Here is a 22,180-nt window from a genome sequence, read left to right as displayed (position 1 = left end):
TCACAAAGATTTCAGCTACATAGCAAGTAGATCTCAACATTCACCTGAAGAGATGAAGGTCCAATCTCTCTGGATCTATATAAATCTGTGCTGTTTTGTAGACTGACTTCACCTGTCAAAATACTACTATATATACATGAACCAAATATGAAAATATGAGGGATGGAAATATAAGTAAACATGAACATGAGAAAGATGGATAGCCTTATAAGTAAACATAGGAGCAGAAAAAACTGCATCTTAGTTCTAAATGGAAAATTGCATGTTGAATACTTACAACACCTCAATTACTGCACATGAATGCAAAAAAACTTACTATGTAACTTTTGACTCTCTATCAGTTAAAAAAACAGGCATTTTGCGAAAGAACGTTGTTTTTGTTGTGTTTTCTGCATGATTGTGCGAATAAATCCTACTGCTCATAAAACATTCACTTCTTGGCTTAAGATATATAACCAGTTCAGATAGAAAGGATCTTAAGCTGTCTAGCTACTGTAGCTACACAGAGTAATAGACACGGTACTTCCTTAAAAATAATTCCAGCACAGCGAACAATCCATAATAAAATAACCCTTCACAATAGATAATGCTTCTTAACAATGAACTTTGTTAGAGAGCTACATATGGCAATGTAAAAACGCCATCTCCATGTCAATTTTACATTTCAAATCTCTCAGTTCTCAACATCTCTGAAAAGCCTAGCCAAGCCAGTATTGGTTCTTGTTGTTTTACTGCAAGCTCTGTTGTGTTTTCTTTTTGCCAAAAGAATCTCTGTTCTGTTTTTTTTTTTTAATTGGTGATTTCCAGAGGTTGGAGATTTAGCATGCTCAATGTCAACTTTTACACGCGTCCATAAAAGGGACATGACGATACACCCACATGTGAGTAGGTATGTAAGTAATTTCCTCTGAAAAACCATCCGGCTAGGTCTAAAATATACAACCTGTTCTCACTCCCAAGGCGTCAAAATCTGAAGCATGGTCAAGTGCCTTCCGCGTCACAATGAAGATGCTAAAGGTACCCCTAGGCATAATTTTTTGACACGCAGGGTGCTTTATTTATTTCGATGAGAAACCTTTGGCATCATTCACAGACGAGTTGGGCGTGGGAATGTTATCGTCATGATGAAATTATATATTGGATTATGATTTTGTCATTATGACATGTTGGAGTGTGATTCTCAATTTAATCAGCCAGCATAATTTTATTTACACTATTTAGACACATTTGAACATATAACCTAACCCCATCCCCAAACCTACCCATTTGTGTATTATGTGATATAAAATACAGGATATAACAGGCATATACGACTGCATGCACAATTTATTCAAAAAGTACAAATATTCCAAGTGTTCTGAGGCCAAACGATTGATTTGTGTGAAGAATATCCCTAAAAGTGATCAGTGTCTCTGTTACGGGGAAGGAACTTGAAATGGAGCCCGAGTTTCCACGGGGAGCGTTTCCGGCGGGGGACGGAGGAGGCTGCCAGTATGGGCAAATGACGGGATTTATGACTGGAATTACAATCAGGTGCAGGAGCAAGAAGAACAGAGTGGCGATTGGGGCGTGTGCTGCAGTAGGGGAGTATAAAAGGGCATTGTGATTGAGTTCAGGGGGTGGAGTTATTCATGTGGAGGAGGAAGAGAGATTTGGACCCGGGCAAGGAGAAGGACGGGCTGGTGGTGAAGTGAGAAACTGAAGTGAGGCCAGCACCTGGGGTGAGATAGGTGACGAATTCTAGTCGGATTATGGAACAATGGACTGTGAAGTGTGAAGTGTATGGAATCGTATGATGATTGAAACTTTTCTTGGAGGACTTGTAACTGCATTGAGTGATTTGCGCTTCACAGCTGCTTTCCATCTAACTTAACATCAGCGAGTGGTGGACGAGACCCCATGCCGGCGCCTTCTCTGTGAGTTGTGATATTTGCAGTGCTTTATATATATGTGACCCCCTCTGTGAAACCCCGGCTAAAGTCGCATAATCTAGTTAGGAGATATAGAGCGTCAAAGTAGTCATAGCCATAAAAATGACCAAAACAGGCAATTTGTGTTTATTGCTGTAAATGATAGATTATACCAAGGGCTTTGAGATGCAGTACTCAATTTTTCATTTATAATATTATAAATACTGAAATTAATGATTTTATTGACGCTACGTTTTATTATTTTGCACCAAAAAATACCGGACGTGGGCGTCTCTTTGTTTACTTTGGACGCAGAAACAACTCCTGATTCTTATATCATTCGGTTCAGAAACGTATTTTTTACAATTACAAAGTGCAAACAGACCATAATATCAATCCGCACGACCAAGGATCAGATCAGTCTCGGGAAAGGCAAGAAAACGGCGACTTAAGCCGGGTTCCGATTTCTGTGTGGATTTCTTTGTGTCATCACCGACATTTCAGGAACAGTTTATTTGTTTCCTAACTCCACCTTCTGCCTATACATCCATCTTATTTTAAAGATATTTAATGGCTGCTAAGTGTCTAAATAGTTTGGTCTTGATGCGCTGGGTTTATGAATTTGCTCTCTGACAGGGCAGCTGCGGCAAGTGAAGCGCAAGAAACAGAACAGCTGATAGTTTAATTAATAAGGATTAATATAGGCCTACTGTTTTTCGTAGGCTAAATAAAGAACCCGTATTATATATTAATATAAAAAAGTTGCGTGTGTCCTTCGGAAGCAAAGCTCTTGCGTCTGATGTTTTGGTTTCGGTTTGTAAACCTATACGAATATAACATGCATGAATGAGAACATAAAGTGCAGGACGTGCTTTATGTAGGCTAAAAGAGTTATTAAGCACAATGAGCCATGAAAAAATCCTAATGAATCATAATCTAATCGAATTGTGAGACAAGTGAAGATTCATAGTTATGACTAACTATCTGCACAAAGTTTGAGACTGACCTGTTCACTTGTTAGGGCATTAGGCCTAGTCCTGGATTTACTCCAAATGTGACACAGTGAGATTTTCTATGGATGTTTTATATATTAATGGATATATATAGGCCTATTAATGACATTTTCTACTGAGATTTCATTTTACTAATAAAGTTATAGCCTACAAATCATTAGAGTGAACTGACTTGGTAAATCAAGCTCTTGTGGTGCCCCCATTCGTTTCAATGTTTCACGCTTTTTGGACATGCACATCATAATAAATAGACTTGTTTTACAAAACTAAGAATTTTCCCATAAATGTGTCCTATATCACTGAAAATGGGAGAATCTTAGCTTTAATGTGGTATATGGCACATTATCAGAATAATAATGGTTAAAATGTTTTACAATTTAAAAAATAAGCTTGATTTTAAAATTGGAATTTCTCAAAATCATGATTTTCTGAGGCCGCAATTCAGCTAACTTTTGACATGATGCTACTCAGTCAATATTAAAGATATCAAGGTTATATTTTCACAGAATGTTCTTTACATTATGTAGGATGATTTTATGTATAAAACAGCGAATGACAAAAAAATGACTTTAGCTGGGTTTTCACAGACAGGGTCACATATATATATATATATATATATATATATATATATATATATATATATATATATATATATATATATATATATATATATATTCACGTGCAAATGCTTGTGTGGGTTGCAGTGAAACACGAGTGTGGGACTGAATCACGGAAGGCATTGGTGGTTCTAGCGTAAACCCTCATTTTTCTCTCTGTTTGCATCCCGTTGCATAAGACGCTAAAAGCTGTGAAAGCCCGTTGATGTGGTTAAAAACATTCATCTCTCTCTCTCTGTTTGCATCCAGTTGCTGAAAACTCTAAAAGCTGTGAAAGCCCGTTGATGTGGTTGAAAGCACTCATCTTTCTCTCTGTTTGAACCCAGTTACAGGAAACGCTAAAAGCTATGACAGCCCGTTGATGTGGGTGAAAATACTCATCTCTCTCTCTCTGTTTGCATCCAGTTGCAGGAAACGCTAAAAGCTGTGAAAGCCCATTGATGTGGTTGAAAATACTCATCTTTCTCTCTGGTTGAACCCAGTTGCAGGAAACGCTAAAAGCTGTGAAAGCCCGTTAATGTGGGTGAAAATACTCATCTCTCTCTCTCTGTTTGCATCCAGTTGCTGAAAACGCAAAAAGCTGTAAAAAAACGTTAATGTGGTTGAAAATACTCATCTCTTTCTCTGTTTGAGTTCAGTGAAGAGCCTGCTACAGCTGTGAAGTATACGCACCCTCCTCTCCGTCTGAGTCCAGTGAAGAGCCTGCTAAAGCTGTGAAGTATACGTACCTTCCTCTCCGTCTGAGTCCAGTGAAGAGCCTGCTAAAGCTGTGAAGTATACGTACCCTCCTCTCTGTCTGAGTCCAGTGAAGAGCCTGCTAAAGCTGTGAAGTATACGTACCCTCCTCTCCGTCTGAGTCCAGTGAAGAGCCTGCTAAAGCTGTGAAGTATACATACCCTCCTCTCCGTCTCACTTCTTCCTCCATTCGGATCCTGTTGAAGAGAACGTTGAAGCCACTACAGTAATTGTTTTAAAGAGATGTTTTAAAGTAAATAAAGAGATTTTTACACTTACCTTTTGTTGTCCCACCTGCTGTGTCCTGTGGTGCAGCTCTTCATGGTAGTGTGCAAGTCAGGGGTGACGACCGGTGATTTAAGTTCCCACCCCGACTTGTAACATCTCCATCCGCCGAAGATCATGCGCACACATTCAAATTTCAAAAATTCTTGCCCGAAGAAAAGTTACGTCAGATTTCATAGTGAAATGTCATTGGGTCTCATGTGTCTTGTGACCGATTGTGTCATGCTAGAGAGTCGTGTGTATCATTTGAATGAGATATGAAAGAGTGTGTTGTGTTTACGGAGTGGTGGGATCATTTCAGCGATTAAAACATTTAAGATCAACTCTGTTCTTTACATGAAGGTATCGTATGACTTCAGAAGACTTGGAATGCAACATGAGTTAAAGGGGTGGTAAAACACATTCTTTTGAAGGCTTGATTGTGTTTGTGGGGTGCACTGTAACATGTGTTCATGCTTCGTTTTTAAAAAAATTGCATTATTTTTCATATATTTTACCTTTATTCTACACTGCTCTGTCCCTCCTTGTAAAACGGTCTGATGGTTTCCGGGTTGTATGAAGCCAGTCCCTCAAAAATGCGATGGGCTCAGATTGGTTAGCTGGCCCAGTGTGTTGTGATTCGCTAACCACAGTGCATGTTTGTTGGAAACGCCACGCCCCTTACCTTTACCGGAGGCTGTGCTTTGGTCAGTATTAGAAACAATGGCGTCAATAAAACCATACCAATTTGAGCCCAAATCAGACCACAACAATTTTAGTGAAGATGATCGAGCAGAACCTGTTCAACCTGTTCAGTCCTCAAGAGTAAAGACTGCGGATCTATAGTGATCGCTACTGAATGGCACTTGTATTTTTAGAACGATTATAGCCAAATATCTGTCGCAAGAACTATTAACCGAAAACGAACACTAAACATTGGCTTTACTAGTAGCCAAATCACACACAGAACCATGTTTAGCATGCCGGTAGATAAACAATACAAAAAGCTCTAATCAAAGAATCATTTACACTAATGCCAAGTTCCCTGTTGAGATTTTCACGTTAGGTGTTTGTAACGTTAGGTGTTCGTCGGATAACGTTAAGTATGAATGAGCATTTAACAGATTGGTTTGCAGAACAGCGTTGTCATCTGTTTACTTCCTTGCTACAACGTACAATTAACCTATTACCGGAAAACACATAGATGAAAAATAAATCAGACTTACAGGTTGTGGCCCGTAAATAGCTTCTGTTTGTAAATCCAGCTTTCAGGACAAGCCGTTGTGCGAATCCTGCATTGAACTCTCGAAGATTGTGGACGTTTTCCTCCGTGAGAAGTGCAGCGGGAGCCACGCGCCCGTGGTGCATGATTCACACTGGCAGAGTTTGTCTCGCGCAGCTGAACCGCGGCTCATGAATTGCAAATACAGACGAATATTGTCCATTATGTCACATTTTCCAGTCTGCTCCTCCGACTCTTGTCTTTCTCGTGATTTATGATGGGCAGCATATATCTGCGACCTGTTCACCTCTGTCTCAAACACACATGCATATAACATGGTGTATGTTAAACGCTCTGCAACGCACCCCCGTCCCTAGGAAGGCTGAACAAAGCAAGTACCCCAGACCTGCAATCCGGATGAAAATAACAGCGTTTCGTCGGCATTGCAGCAACACCACTCCAGCCTAACTATACCACAACAACGCAGCGATACAAAATGGCCTCACCCCCCCCCCCTTTTTTTTTTATATTCTCGGAGGAGGGGTTTATGTAAATATTGGGGTTGGTGATGTCAGCAACCCTGGAGGAATGTCTGTAGTCGCCTACCGGCCGTTTGCTGTAGTCCTTAGAAATTGATTTCTTTAAAAGCAAATATCTCCATTTGCTTTAAACTTTGAACGTTGTAACTTTGCAGATGTTGTTTATGCTCAAGCAGCAACATTACACGCTAGTTAAAGTTAGAATAGTGAAATCGTGGTTTACCACCCCTTTAATACTTTTATACTGTTTCGGTCAGTTTTTTGCAATAAATACCTGTGACTGTACTTTTATTTGCCTGTTACGTGTTTTATTTTGTTTATAAGTGGGTAGGTTTAGGGTAGGAGTGGGGTTAGTTGCTCAAAAATATAAAAGTAGCCTATAAATATTCATAAAATCAAGTCTGCTACAAATGCAAAGAATTAAATGCATCCTGATATAACGCACTGGGCAAACTATTGAAATCTATGGAGTACCCATTGCGTCGATATAGTGACGACTAGGGGTGCTTTTAGCATCTTTAATGTGACGCGAAAGGCACTTGACCATGGTTCAAATTTTGACGCCTTGGGAGTTAGAATGGGTTGAAATATAAACACTTATAAGAGGCAATGTGAATCAGGGTAAGACAAAATCTGACCCTGGACCACAAAACCAGTCATAAGAGTCCTTTTTTTTTTATTGAGATTTATACATCATCACTTCCACAAACATTTGTGAAAGAATGGGTCGGTTTCAGGAGCTGAATTAGGGTTAGGGTTAAATTAGATTAGATTAGATTAGATTAAACTTTATTGTCATTACACAAGTGCAGGTGCAAGGCAACGAAATGCAGTTTAGGTCTAACCAGAGGTGCAATAGCAGCAAGTGCAGGATATACAATGGTTGAATAAGTGCAGGACATGGATATTTACTGAATATATATAAATATATATAAATAGAGATGGTTATTACTATAAACAGAATTTACAGGTGAATATGTACAGTATAATATAATATGCAGATGGCTATTACTATAAACAGAATTTTACAGATAGAGGTATACAATGATATGTTAGGCTAAAATGAGGAATATAGCAGTGGATTAAGGTAGTGCAATAAAGTATGGACAGAAGCTATCCGAAAAAAAGTGTAAAATTGCAGTGGAAAGTGGTTGCATATTACAGTTAGAAGTACGCTGCAAAATGCAAAAGTAAACAGTTGGTACTGTAAATAAACAGTTGGTAGTGCAAATTGACATTCCAGTAGTGCAAATAACAAAGTGAAGGCAGATGTGAGGGGGGAGAATTAGCAGTATATGAGAGATGTGGATCAACGAGGGTTAGAGTTCAGTAAAGAGACAGCTTTGGGGAAAAAACTGTTCTTTAGTCTGCTGGTCCTGGTCCGGAGGCACCTGAAACGCCTGCCGGAGGGCAGGAGAGAAAACAGTCTGTGGGCTGGGTGAGAGGAGTCCTTAAGGATGCTGCGAGCTCGATGCAGACAGCGTTTCCTCTGGATGTGCGCAATGGCAGGTAGTGGAGTCCCTGTGATGCGCTGGGCAGTTTTCACCACCCACTGCAGTGCCTTGCGCTCCGCAACACAAGCAGCTCCCATACCATACTGCAACACAGTTGGTAAGGATGCTTTCTATTACTCAGCGATAGAAGTTCACCAGGATAGCCGAGGAGAGCTGATTCTTCCTCAGTGTCCTCAGGAAGAAGAGGCGCTGGTGAGCCTTCTTGACCAGGCTGGAGGTGTTGGTTGTCCACGACATGTCCGCCGAGATGTGGATCCCCAGGAACTTGAAACTGGAGGCACGCTCAACAGCCGTTCCATTGATGTGGATGGTGTCGTGTGTGCCTCTTGACTCCTTCCTGAAGTCCACGATGAGCTCCTTTATTTTGGTGGTGTTGAGGAGCAGGTTATTTTCAGTGCACTATGTGGCCAGGTGCTGGATCTCCTTCCTATAGGCAGTCTCATCGTTGTTAGTGATGAGACCAATCACCGTAGTGTCGTCCGCAAACTTGACGATGGAATTAGATCCATACACAGGCTTGCAGTCGGAGGTGAAGAGGGAGTAGAGAAACGGGCTTAGCACACAGCCCTGTGGTACACCAGTGTTAAGTGTGATGGATGTGGAGCAGGTGAATCCTGATCGAACACTCTGGAGTCTGTCAGTTAGGAAGTCCAAAATCTAGTTGCACATTGAGGTGTTGATGCCAAGGTCTCCAAGTTTGGCTATTAACTTGGTTGGGATGACAGTGTTGAATGCTGAGCTGAAGTCAACAAACAGCATACAAGCATAAGTGTTCTTATTGTCCAGGTGAGTGAGCACAGAGTGCAGTGCCATGGAAACGGCATCATCTGTGCTCCTATTGCTGCAGTAGGCAAACTGGTGTGAGTCCAATGTGGATGGTAGAGAGTCTTTTAGGTGTTCCATGACCAGCCGCTCAAAGCAATGCTACGTGAAAACGCTTAACGTGTAACATTTATTTCTATGCTTTATTTGTATGGTGTTTTCACTGAGTTTGGTTTTTATAGTAGCCTATTACAGTCTTAGTACATTAAGCCACTTTAAATGTTTTTCACATTAAGAATTTTAGAATACCTGTTAACTGCTCATTTTATAACTTCGACTGAAAACCATTTAGAATTTTAATATATTTCCAAATAATTTGTTCCACGATCACACATACGTTTTATATACTACAATGAATCATGCACTTAACCTAACCACATTAAACTAGCATCTTTCAGTCGCATGAAATCACCCAATAATGGCACAATAAACACATTTCACACAATACTCAATAGTTAAACAATATATTAAAAGCATCCCAGAACATTCAGACGTTCCGAAATATTAACAAAAATGAAAGACTTTGCCTTTAGATTAACTTTATATTTTCTTACCTGACGGATACTAGCTCTGACGCCATGCACCTTGCCACTTCATCGCGCGCCGTCTTCATCCAATCATAGACACGTTGGAAATCGTCACATCCGGTTTTTTTGAATCGCGAAATTAAACCCTTTACATTAGTTTAACGATTGATAATTAAGTATAGTGGGAAATTATACAGGTTAAGTTAATTAAACACAATACAATAGTGTTTTGGTGGTAAAATAAATATATGTGTGTTATTTTAATTAAATATATTTGGGTAAAAAGAACAGTGCCACAAAAACGTTTTTTTGAGTGTACAAGCCTATACAGAATCATGACAAACATCAAAAGCGCCAGCACAGAGGAAAATAATTTAAAATTCTGTATTTTTATTTTATTTTTATATATTCCATTATTTTTTAATTAATTTATAACACTTTGTTAAAACTGTTGTAATGTTCAAAGCATTGTTTCCCGCGATTTTCATTCCTGTGTAAATGCATTTATGCCGCTTCAGAGACGCATTAAACGGTCTGTGTAAATTCAGAATCAGTTTCTGTGCCGCGTCTGCTGTGTAAAGATGCCTTAAGACTGGAAAAGTTGGTGCTACTGAAGTGGATATATCTGACTGAGTGTGAGAAACTCATTTTGAGAAAACGGCCTTTAAAGTTTCATATTGTATAATTGCATACATTTCTATGAAACCACCAACCTACAAACAAAATATATATTCAGTTCATTAATATCAGTAGTGTATAATATTTAAAACACATGTAAATTGATAAATTAATAAATTATTAATAGTAATAACCTTAAGCTGAAGAGAACAACCTTAAAGTCCCTGTAAAGTCAAAATTAAATATGTGTTCTGCAGAGTTTGTCACACCACAGACAAATGTGTTATTAACCACCAAGCCAAATTTGAATCATAAAAAAATCCACCAAGTAAATAAAATAGCTTATCAAAAACTTGAAAAAATAAGCAGCATTCTCTGCTCTTAAACGCTGAAACCACGCCCACTCGCGGGAAAGCTGCCGTGAGCACACAAGACAAAAAATGACGCCAAAATTAAAAAATCTTTGGAAGATATTACTGAACATTTATTTAACCATAACAAAAGTAAATATCTTAAGTTTATTTTGCATCTCTGTTTTTTGTGTTTATTTAAAATAAGACAAATCTGATATTATATTAATCTTATATCTGTTATTTAACAGTTGAGATTGTTCTCTAATGTTGATATAACAGCAGAAGACACAAGCCACGGTTTAAATCCTATTTGCGCCGGTGGGGTGTGTTGTAACCCTGCTTTTACAATGAGCCCCTATTAGAAACATGCCATTATATTCTATACTTTTATGAATTATTTTGAGAAACCACGAGAAAAGGGTGAATAATGACTGAGAGTCAATGTTCAGAAATTATTCATTATTATTATGTTTTGAACTATGCTGTTTAACTGTATTTAGCAATGTGTCACCCCAAGTGAATTTACACAAACTGAGACAGTCAAAAAGCATTAGGTTGAGACCCCGCTCTCCCCTACACAAAGAAGCGGCAGCGCGTATCACATAGTGAGAAATTCACATCAACCAATCAGTGGTTTTCGGCTGCAAACTTTCGCGGTTGATTAGTTCTACAAAGGAAACTCCCATATTTGGATTATACAGCTCTGTGTATGAGACTGGGAGCTTTATAATGATACCAGGCATGACATGTTTCTGTGAATGGAGACGGCACAAGAGCTTGCGTTAGAATGCCAACTTTTGATTATTTCCGGTAGAAATCTAAAGGTGCAAGTTGACAAAATATAATGAAATAACCACCTTAATGTGTAAGGTTGACATTTTTTTTATTTTGACATGAAAGCTTACATTTTAAGGGAGCAAACTGGCCAAAAATCTCCAAATTGACCACTGCATGAAAAAAAAGATGTTTTCACCTGCCATGTCTCGCCTTAAAGGTCCCATGGCATGAAATTTTCATTTTATGAGGTTTTTCAACATTAATATGAGTTCCCCTAGCCTGAATATTGTCCCCAAGTGGATAGAAATGTTGATCTGTGTAAACCCGAGTTCTGGCTGTCTTTCTCTGCCTTTGAGAAAATGACAGGCCAGACGAGCTAATCCTGAAGTCTCCTGGTTTGACGTCCAAGCAGGAACGGTTACCTCCCTTTCCTCTGCCCAGAGAATCTGGCACGCCCATGCAAGCGCTCGAGAGATCATTGTTTGTGAACGAGTGAACGCTGGCAGTTTCTCAGTGTTTGAATGTACAAATGAAAACAGAAGTCTTTTTTCAGTTCCTTCTGATCTGTGATCAGTGATTTCTTATGTGTAGCTAATTATTTATTATTCGTGCACACACTGCAGCTTCTCTCTCTCCCGACAGAACGGTGTTTTCTATCTTGTGAGTCAGTGTTTTTGTACGTCCTCGTCGCGTCTATCTGTTCTAAAATGTGCATACAGTCGTTTCTGCTCAACATCAGCAGAGTAACATCTTTAGAGATAAACTTCACACACGCCGAGGCTCGGGCTGCACTGACCGGTCGGCCTTCAACATCCCGACCCCCAGTACTGCATCTGGCCCACAGCGGAGGCACCAAACGCGGCGTGAGATTAAGCAGAAGGGGGGTAATCATGAGCATATCCGGGCTAGGCAGCTTTCCCCACAATAAACTGGATTACATTCGATTAATGCTGTTGTGTCTTTGTGTGCGCTGTGTACTCAATGCACGTCACTGACGCTTTTCATATGACAGGAACATATCTAAAAATAATGCTATTATCAACACTTACTCGTAACTCGTTCATATCGACAGCTGTAATGGTACTTTGCATGTGTTACAAAGTTGGTAATAATGATGAAGACGGACTCGGTGTGACTGGGACTCGTGTTTATTCAGAACTCTGAGATACAAACACAATAAACTCACGCTGACTGACAGCGCTCTCATAACTCAGTAGTTACTATAAATAACTTTGTTTGCAATCGCTGAGCTCCGTCTCTGGTACATTAGTGATGTCCGGTTCGCGAACGATCTTTCTTTTGAACCGGTTCTTTTTAGTGAACCGAATCAGTTCACCAAATCGGACTGAATCGTTCTAAACGGTTTGCGTCTCCAGTCAGCGCTGATCCATAATTTACTAAAGTTACTAAATTTCTGACATGAGTGACAGTCCCTCCGACTAGAAATAGACTAATAACCTGAAGTATATGCTGTAACTACAACAGTTCACTGAACTGAGACATGCTGAGAACTGATGTGAAGTGAACTCAGGTCCATCCGTCTCTCTGGCAGCAGCTCGTGCCTCGTAAACCTCGTTAAACCACGCCCCCTCCGCTCATTTAAAATGCAATGATGTCAGCCAATCACAACAGTGGGCGTTTTTACTGAAGTCTCACAGCAGACACGCCTCTTGAAACAGGGCATTCAGCCACAGGGCAAACATCAGTATTGAAAAAATGCCTTTTATTTCTAAATTATGACATTTTATGATGTAAAAATCATACTAACAATATACGCCTCAGGAAACATTAGAAAATAATAGAAAAATGCCATGCCATGGGACCTTTAAGACTTGTAAGATCATGACCATGTCTGATGTTTGACTATTACTAGTTTCAATTAATAATTTACAATAATTCTGTTTAAAAACTTATCAGGATCCAAAATTTATGAAAAGCACAACTCCAATAAATGTTACATCAATTCAACTGTCAATTGCAGCTGTCAGTAACACTGCCGACAACATACAAATCAAGCAGCCGAATTTTATACCAGTCTTGTGATCCTTCACATTAAATGTCGAGATGTACAAATCCCATAATAGTTAATAAATAAAATAAACAGTTTTGTCTCAAATTCCTTAACATTTTCTAGCGTTACAGATTTTATATTAAAGTTCTCAAGACCTTTTTTGTGTGATAGTGACTCATCTCTGTGATAGTGACAGCACCTGACCATTCAAGAATAGCACTTATCATTCTATTCATCTTCTGTCTGTCTAATTTATTTATTTTTTTAAATAAAAAAATAATAATAATCTGTTCTGTGCTAGATTAACTGAGACTTGTTACAGCACTTGCATATTGTTGCCCTTGACTGTTCTAGTTGCTTCTATTGCCCTCATTTGTAAGTCGCTTTGGATAAAAGCATCTGCTAAATGACTAAATGTAAATCTCTCTTCTCACTCTCTCTTCTGCACATTTTTGATTGTGTATTCATGCCACTTTTACCACGTTGCTCTCAAAGAAGCAGGGTACAAATTAATTAAATGATGTTCATTTTAATAATTAGTAACTTCCATTTTAGATACAACATTGCAGTAGTTTGTATATTTTCGCACTGCCAAAGAAATTGTTTCCAACAAAGGGAAAAAAGAACTAAAAGCTTCTCAGAACAAGATACAGTGGTGTTTCGTTTCTGAATGAATCTGTATGTTTGAACGAATCGGATGACAGAACTATTCAAAAATAAAATAAGGTTCAGTTACTCAATGTACAACACTACAATACCACGTATTATGAAGAACAGTGGCAGAAGATTTTTCTAACCCGTTGTAAATACAGAACAGGCTGAACAAAACCAGCCAGCACATAACAAAGAAAAGCAGGAAACCAAAAGTCAACAATATTCTGTTGAGTTAGAATGACAAAGAATCCTGTGATAATAAATGGCACATAAAGCATAATCATGTTCACTGTTGTTATCAGAATAAGATAAAATGCTCTTCTCTTCATGTGGTTTTCCTCCTCTCTCTCTCTCCTTCTCTCTCCTGGTCCCGACTGCTTCAGAGCTCTGAGAACAGCCACAAGACAAAACAACTGGATGGAGAGGAAGAATAAGAACTCTGTTGAGAAAAACCATACATATGGCTCTGTGTTGAATGATAACATAAAGATGCAGAATAAACAAGAACCAAGAGTGATTATCCAGGCTGCAGTGCAGCAGATCACTCTACATCTGAGAGGTTTGTACTTCAGAAAGGTTACAGGATGAACCACTGCCAGGTAACGCTCAACACACATCAGACACTGAAACAGAGGACGACCAGTGACGCCTAGCCCTTGCAAAAAATGTGTTAATATTGTGAAACTTGAAAACATATATGACAGTAGACCGAACATTGCATTGAGGCTGCTACCAATCTCACAAAAAGACAAATTAAGGTTGAAGAACTCTGATGCAACTCCACTTCCTGTTCCTGTGATGATGAGCCATGTAACATAGGAGTGTGTGGGAAGACCAAGCAGGAAACTGATGCCAAAGACACACATTATCTGACTGTCCACTAGTCCAAAGAAAAAAGTTGCCGATGCTTCAGGTGTGGTGAAGTTTGCTGTAGAGTTATTCATCCTCTCAGCTCAGAATGTCACATGCATTATTTAGGTTATTGCAGCTGTGATCCACACAAAAAAAGAAGTGTAAAAGCAATCACATAAAAGCTGGTGTTTTTTTTTTTTTTTTTTTACTTTACATGGACAATCAAATCATATTACAGAAATGAAAACAACAAACTTATCAAAAGTTTATCACCTGAATAGTGAATTTCCGTCTCTCTGGATGTGTATAAATCTCTATGCTGTGTTTTGTAGACTGACTTCAACTGTCACAAGAATACATGTGCATGACTGCATCTGCTGCACATCACATATAACAGCAGATATGCAAATATTAAATGTAAAAAAATTAACACTGGAAAAAAAAGGATACTTGAACAGATACTTTATTTAAAGCAAATTACCATTTTGACAAGGAAAATTACCTGATTGTCTAAAGAATCATACATCTCTTTGGAGAAATTGTAATCCATAACCATGTTTTCAAGTTTTGTTTAGTAAATTCATTAGACATGACTGGCTTATTTTGATTAAAACTACAAGCAACATTTTAATAACATTTATCAACTGACAATGGACATCAATACAAAGGCTAACTCAAAAAACAATGATTGTTATACAATCTTATTTTACTACACACATAATCAGTCTTCTCAAACAATATTCATAATTCTAAAACTGACCTGAACAGGTGCAACACATTTTTAGAGTGTAAAATGCAATATCTCTCTAATATTAAAAGACATAGGCGCATATTAACATGTTTTGAGGTCATGGAAGAACCTGAAAAGTTATTTGAAAGTTTATAAATGTAACTTACAAATTTTCCTGTTAAAGGTGTTTGAAAAAATAAATAAAAAATTGTGGAGAGCAAAGACGTGAGAGTTGTCCTACACGGTGCAGATAAAGAACAGGCTGAACAAAACCGACCAGTACATTACAAATAAAACTAAAATAAAAAAGTTCCTTCATATACTTATGTGTTAGAATGAAAGAGAATCCTGAGATAGTAAATGGCACATAGATAATAATCATGCTCACAGTAGTTATTAGAATGAGATAAAATGCTCTTCTCTTTATGTAGTTTTCATCTTGTTTCTCTCTCCCTCTCTCTCCTGGTCCTGACTGCTTCAGAGCTCTGAGAACAGCCACAAGACAAAACAACTGGATGGAGATGAAGAGGAGGAACTGAATTAAGTAGAAGCATACATAAATGTAAAACAAGTAGTAAACATGCAGCACAAACAGGATCCAAGAGTGATTATCCAGACCACAGTGCAGCAGATCACTCTATATCTGAGAGGTTTGTACTTCAGAAAGGTTACAGGATGAACCACTGCCAGGTAACGCTCAACACATATCAGACACTGAAACAGAGGACGACCAGTGATGCCTAGCCCTATCAAAAACGTTGTTAATGTTGTTAGATGTGAAAACCCAGTACAATAATTAAATATAAAGAACAAAGAGATCAGACAGTTACCAATCTCACAAACCGAGAGATTGAGGTTAAAGAATCCTGATGCAACTCTTGATCCTGTGATGATGAGCCATATAACATAGGAGTGTATAGGAAGACCAAAAAGGAAATTGATGCTGTGCATACAAACGTTCAGACTTTCCACTAGCCCAATGGAATGAGTTGTGGAGTTTGTAGATGTTTCAGGTGTGGTGAGGTTCAATGCGCAGTTGTTCATCTCTTCTGTTCTTTTCTTTTTAGCTCAACAACTCAAAAATATATAAATAAATATACCAGCTGTGATCAATAGGAAAAGAGAAAATGTAATTCAGACTATATTAAACAAGCCAATGTTATGTCTTCAACAATTCAATTAGAAGGTTTTCAAACCGTGTGTAATTCCACACAATTGCAATTAATATTTCAATATTAAATGTCGAACATTTACTGCCAGGTAATTTTAAGGCAGATCACTTGTATACGACCAAATTACAAAAATTAATTTCAATCCAATTTTAAAGGCACAGTTTGTAAGATTTTTGTATTAAAATATCCAAAAACCACTAGAACAATGTTATATATTTTGTTGACTTCTGTACTTATATTATCCCAAATGTTTCCAACAATGTTTAAATCCAGATAAATAAGCATTTTTAACCAGGACACAGACCGTGTCCGTGCGTCGCCTATCAATGACATCATACCCGCATTGCCCTTGATTTCCGCAACTGTTTGGATACATTCATTGACAGAAAACTAATCATTGTCATAAAGCTCAACACAATTAGTCTTATTGTTTAAAGCTACACTATGTAACTTTTCCATCCACTAGAGCTCGCCTGTTCAAAACATAGTTTGATGACGCCACGTTTGAGCTCAGAATCTTGGGACATGTGGTCTTTTCCTCACAGCCGGTGTAAAAGAATCAGGATAAAACTCGGGCTGAAATCATGTTCATGGATGCGATTATTAACCCCTAGGAGTCTGAGCTGTTTTGGGGGGTGGCGAAATCAAAATGAAGTGAGTTTTTGCTTAGATAGTTAGATAGTTAACTTTATTGTCCCCAAGGGGAAATTCTGCTTAGGCACAGTGCAGAGTTGCTTCATAAAGGTAGACCAGATAACTTAAAACAATCTATATTCTCTGCCACAACAATTTATGATTTATTAAACTATAATTTATGATTTATTTCACCAATTGTTTTAAATAACCTTATGTGATCTCATTTGGCTTTGGATCAAAAAATCAGACAGAAAATATATTTTACAATATTCTGCATAATTATAAAAGCTCGAGTAGCATTTCATTATAAATATAATCTATTATGAAAACACCCAACATGGTATAAATAACACAGATAAGCCATATATTGTCGCAATTGTGTGTTTATTATCTTCAAACTTGTCTATCTGCATGTTAGTCTAACATTGTTAGAGCGATTTCTGGTGATGTGACATTTGACATAAACAGCTTCCAGAAATCGATCAATGAATATGAAAACCGTCGGTACCTTCTAAAGATTGTAATACGAGCGTCAGCTGCTCTCATTCATAAAAAACACTTCATACTTCATACTGGCAGCCGGAGGGCGCTCCGTGCACATGTAGTCCATATATAGCACGCATGAAGAAGATATCTTCTTCATAATGGACTCATTAATGGACTCATTATACACTAATGCGACCACGCCCACGAAGCGCACGCTCTATTGAGATTCAAATACTGAGGCTCCGGAGACGCCCACACACACATCATCTGTTCTGCATTCCTACTTCAACTACATCGTTTTGAGACGCGTTTAATAATCCTGGAATAATTCTCCATTACAAGCTGTTAATTTCTGAAAGAAACGATCCACCGCTGTGTGTAAGTAGGCAAAGTTTACTCTGTAAGCATCTGTGAATATTAAATGCAAAAACCTGCACGAGGACGCACTGAACCTTTCTTTGTTTAAATTAGCTCAAAAGTACTGTCAGATGTAAGTAATTACCTTGACAAACTATACATCATTTAAAAGATCTAAGACTCAAGCTTCCATTTTTGACCTCTGTTTTATTCTCAAAGTCATATAGTGACCGTAATTTGTTAATATGTGTCAGGAGTTATGAATATGAAAACCGCGTCGTTACCTTTGATTGTAATATGAGTGTCAGCTGATATCATTCATAAAAAACTCCTCTCGTCATGAAGACTCATGACAAAACAACATCCCTCAGGTTTTTAATTCAAAAAGTGTGCAGATTAGGAGAAATATTGATAGATTCTCATATGTCTGTGTCAAATATCTATACAGAGAAGTGTTATTTCAATCTGTTGTGTTTTCAGTTCATACTGGCAGCCGGAGGGCGCTCCGTGCACATGTAGTCCATATATAGCATGCATGAAGAAGATACCATGTGACATTCTCTCTGACATAAACAGCTTCCAGAAATCGCTGTAACATGCAGATAGACACGTTTGAAGATAATAAACACACAATTGCGACAATATATGGCTTATCTGTGTTATTTATACCATGTTGGCTTGGCTATTTATAACATTTGACTTGTGAAAGTAAGTTTGGAGTAAAAACATGGTTTTAATCTCATTAATTGTTGTGTTTTAATAAATTGGTGTAATAAATCATAAATTATGGTTTAATAAATCATAACTTGTTGTGGCAGATAATACAGATAATATGTTTTAAGTTATCTGGTCTACCTTTATGAAGCAACTCTGCACTGTGCCCAAGCAGAATTTCCCCTTGGGGACAATAAAGTTAACTAACTAACTAACTATCTAAGCAAAAACTCACTTCATTTTGATTTCGCCACCCACCCCCCAGCAATTTTTACTTATCTAGTAAGTTAATCTTGATTTAAGAATTTTAAATATTTGGGCTGGAAACAAGAAAAAATACCAAATAAGAAGATAATTTTTTGCAGTGTAGTCAAATCTTTTGATGATTTAAAATATAATAGGCCTTTGTTGATTACATTCCAAATAAAATAAACTACAAAAAAAATATTTCCTTTGCTCTGTTGCTCTCTGTCACATAGGCCTACCTGAAGCTCATTCATTATGCAGCTCATTAATGCGGGCTATTATGTCCTTTGTTATCTCAGGTGCTATCTCATCATTATTCATTAGCTATCACGCCTCCGTGCATACTGGCTTTGTGAAGAGAATCTGTCTTACAAATTTTAAATCAGTGTATTGTTTTATGCGAATGAGTAAATTCAATGATTCTCACATCAGTATAAAGAAAAAACTCTATGGAAATACAAGATGGAGTCAAAAGTATTGTGAACACATATCTATTGTTTGTTTTGAGACGTTAATTTTAAAACAAAGTTTTTTGTTTTTTCAAAAACTGTGCATAAACATTTTTCTCTCAAAAATACAAGCATGTACATACATGTTGCTCACAAATTATGGTAGCCAAGTTTCTGCTGAATACAGTGTAATTACACTTTTGCCATTAATGTGTTTATAAGCAACTGAAAAAAAAACACAAATGTAAGAGCATGTCAAAACTTCTAAAGGGCCCCAAAAGAGCTCAGACAAAAGAGCTAGGGTTAAATGACTTCACAACATGAAATGGCTATTATTTCAAATAATGTCCTTACATTGCCTATAGGTTTGCATAAACATTCAAATCAGTTCTACTTTTAATGGTCCTTCGCTTTCTTTTAAAAATTATTTTAGGTATCAGACTTGTTTTATTTAATAATTAAACCATCTTACAAAAGTGTTGTATATTTTTAAGCTGAAAACAAGAATTTGAATCAAAAGTTCATCACCTGGAGAGTAAATGTCCAGTCTCTCTGGATGTTTATAAATCTCTGTGCATGCTGTGCTTTATAGACTGACTTCACAGCTGGCACAAGATTATATGTGCATGACTCCAACAAATCACTAAACATCAAATATGCAAATCATAAAGTGGACCGATTATGGCCCTTTTTACAAGATGTAATGGAAGCCTCAGGTGTCCCCAGAATGTATCTGTGAAGTCTCAGCTCAAAATACCCCACAGATGATGTATTATATCATGTTGTAAATTCCCATTTTTGAATAGAAGCAAAAACATGAAAAAAATGTAGTATTTGCATTAGTTTTGAAGCCATATCAGTTTAAACTTCTGTTATATGGTTTTCTGAGCACGCACACAGAAAGCTGTCAGATGGCGTGCTGCGTGAGTATTTTTCTTTCGCTTCTTATTGCGCTTCCGTCAACAATTCTCAAATAAACAAGGCTGTCAAATCACTCAAAGTTCACATGCTTGTGACTAAACAGCAGGAAAATAAATTGCATGTGTATATTAGATCTGTGCATTGAAGTAGCAGTGTAATATACAGTACCTACTGCTATACATGCTGTTAATATGAATCGAACATCAAAAGAAAAACAGAAAATCACTGCTCTTGATTTAACAACTTTAGTAGCTTTGTTAAGAATACATTTCTTACTTGATTGCTGCTGTTAAATGCTCTGGCGAGGAGATAAACAGGGTGGACTGTATACAGCTCACTCAGGGGAGGAGCTAAGCTAATAGACTTTAAGAAGCCCCTCTTTGATTTTTAACAGGAATGAAAACGAGGCTGTGAGGGATAGACATGCATCTCTTTAGTAGATTGTACTTTTGTGTGTGTTTTTGGATTGTTCTGTTAATGGAACACTGCAAAAATGTCTTTCCAAGAAATTTCAGTAGACAAAAAACTCTAAACAACATGACCTGTGGAAAATTATAAGGGATCTAGGAGCTTTGTACAGCTTTTTAGAGCAGATGCCATTGAAAACATGGTAAGTTTATCCCCCACAGCCTCGCTTTCATACCTGTCATGACGCTGCCCTGAATAAGGTCTATAGGCAGATTTCCGCCGCCAGTCATGGGCGGGGCCTTTTCCAATGTGACGTCACATTAAAGTACATTCCTGAACGGCTCATTTTGAGATGAGACATTTTAATGGGTGTAATGGGGTGACCCCATTAGGTGGGTTTTCTGTGTTGCGTAAGTGGATGGAGCTGGGCGAAAGTTAAGCTCGTCATGACAGCAGTCCAAACTCCATTGTTTTAGCTATGGTAACCAAACCTTTAAAAATGCAGGGATTTCCCGTTTCCTTCCGATTTTCCTTTGCCATGGTATGCAGGTGTTGCGCTCATGCGTCGCGATAGCTGTCTGGTTTGCGTTAAGCATTGAGCTCATATTACAGTTTTTCTTGATTGCTTTGACCTGGTTAAAGAAACTGGGATCCACTCAGTTTTCATCATCACTATCTCAGCAGAGCAGAAGACACATCATGCAAATGTGTTCACCCTTTCTCATTGGATTGACACATTTTCCCCACCCTTTTGCAAAACAGTTAACACGGATGTCATTCAAGCAGTCCAAACTCCATTGTTTTAGCTATGGTAACCAAACAGAAACCATTTATTCCTAACTATTAGAAACTACCTAGATCAGTATGAAATCACTGAAGCACCTGTTTGACACTCCTTTACAAAAATCTTCAATTAGCAATCAGTCTGCAGGCCTTATAAAAAAAAGGTGCCACGTCTGTGTTGTTCTTTACCAGCATGGATGGAGGAGGTTTAAGGCAGATGAGAGTGAGAGGAAGAGGTAGAGGGGTACGAGGAAGAGGAGTCTGTGTGCGAGGTGGATGACATATTCCCCATTTTTCAATCCCATAGAGGAGTTCTTCAGTGCTTTGAGGTGGAAGGTTTATGATCACCATCCCTATGAGCAAATGCCCTTGCTGAATGCAATGACTGCTGCTGCCCAAGAAATAGGTGCAGAAGAATGTCAAGGTTGGATAAGGCATGCAAGAAGATTTTTCCCTGGGTGCATTGCAAGAGAGGATATTGAATGTGATGTGGATGAGGCCATATGGTCCCATCATCACGACAGAAGAGACTGAGTATCAGTATTGGCTATGTCTTATACTCCAATAGTCTTTACTGTATTTTGGTTTACATGTATTCTCTGTAATATTTACGGTATTTCAGTTTTCAGACACGGTTTGAAAAAAAATTAATGTCATGGAATCAATAAAAAATGCATCAAAGTATTTCTTATTCTGGATCCAATTCTTTGTAAAAAGGCAAATTTGACACAGCCTATATAGAAAGACAACAAATGTGACTGGCAATAGGCTACAATGACAAGCAATGGTGCACTGATTCGCACTGAGTTCTGTATTTTGTATTTTGTTGTCAATTGTGTAATGATTGACT

The 22,180-nt window shown here is 38.0% G+C and overlaps 2 protein-coding genes across 2 annotated transcripts in view; one reads left to right on the top strand and one right to left on the bottom strand.

The window, feature by feature from the left end:
* Positions 1 to 14,520, bottom strand: part of LOC307137817 (chemokine XC receptor 1-like) — a gene marked incomplete at both ends in the record, with an annotated part of 33,784 nt that extends 19,264 nt beyond the window's left edge. Inside the window, one exon of the mRNA XM_079835782.1 lies at positions 13,867 to 14,520. Coding sequence (XP_079691908.1) covers positions 13,867 to 14,520 — 654 coding nt within the window. The remainder of the gene's footprint in view (positions 1 to 13,866) is intronic.
* Positions 1 to 22,180, top strand: part of LOC307137025 (uncharacterized protein) — a 636,016-nt gene that overhangs the window by 454,651 nt on the left and 159,185 nt on the right. The window lies entirely within an intron of this gene.

The sequence above is a fragment of the Gobio gobio genome, assembly GCF_949357685.1.
Source record: "Gobio gobio genome assembly, chromosome: 14".
In the NCBI taxonomy this organism is placed as follows: Eukaryota; Metazoa; Chordata; class Actinopteri; order Cypriniformes; family Gobionidae; genus Gobio; species Gobio gobio.
This window is presented reverse-complemented; position numbering and strand designations above follow the sequence as displayed.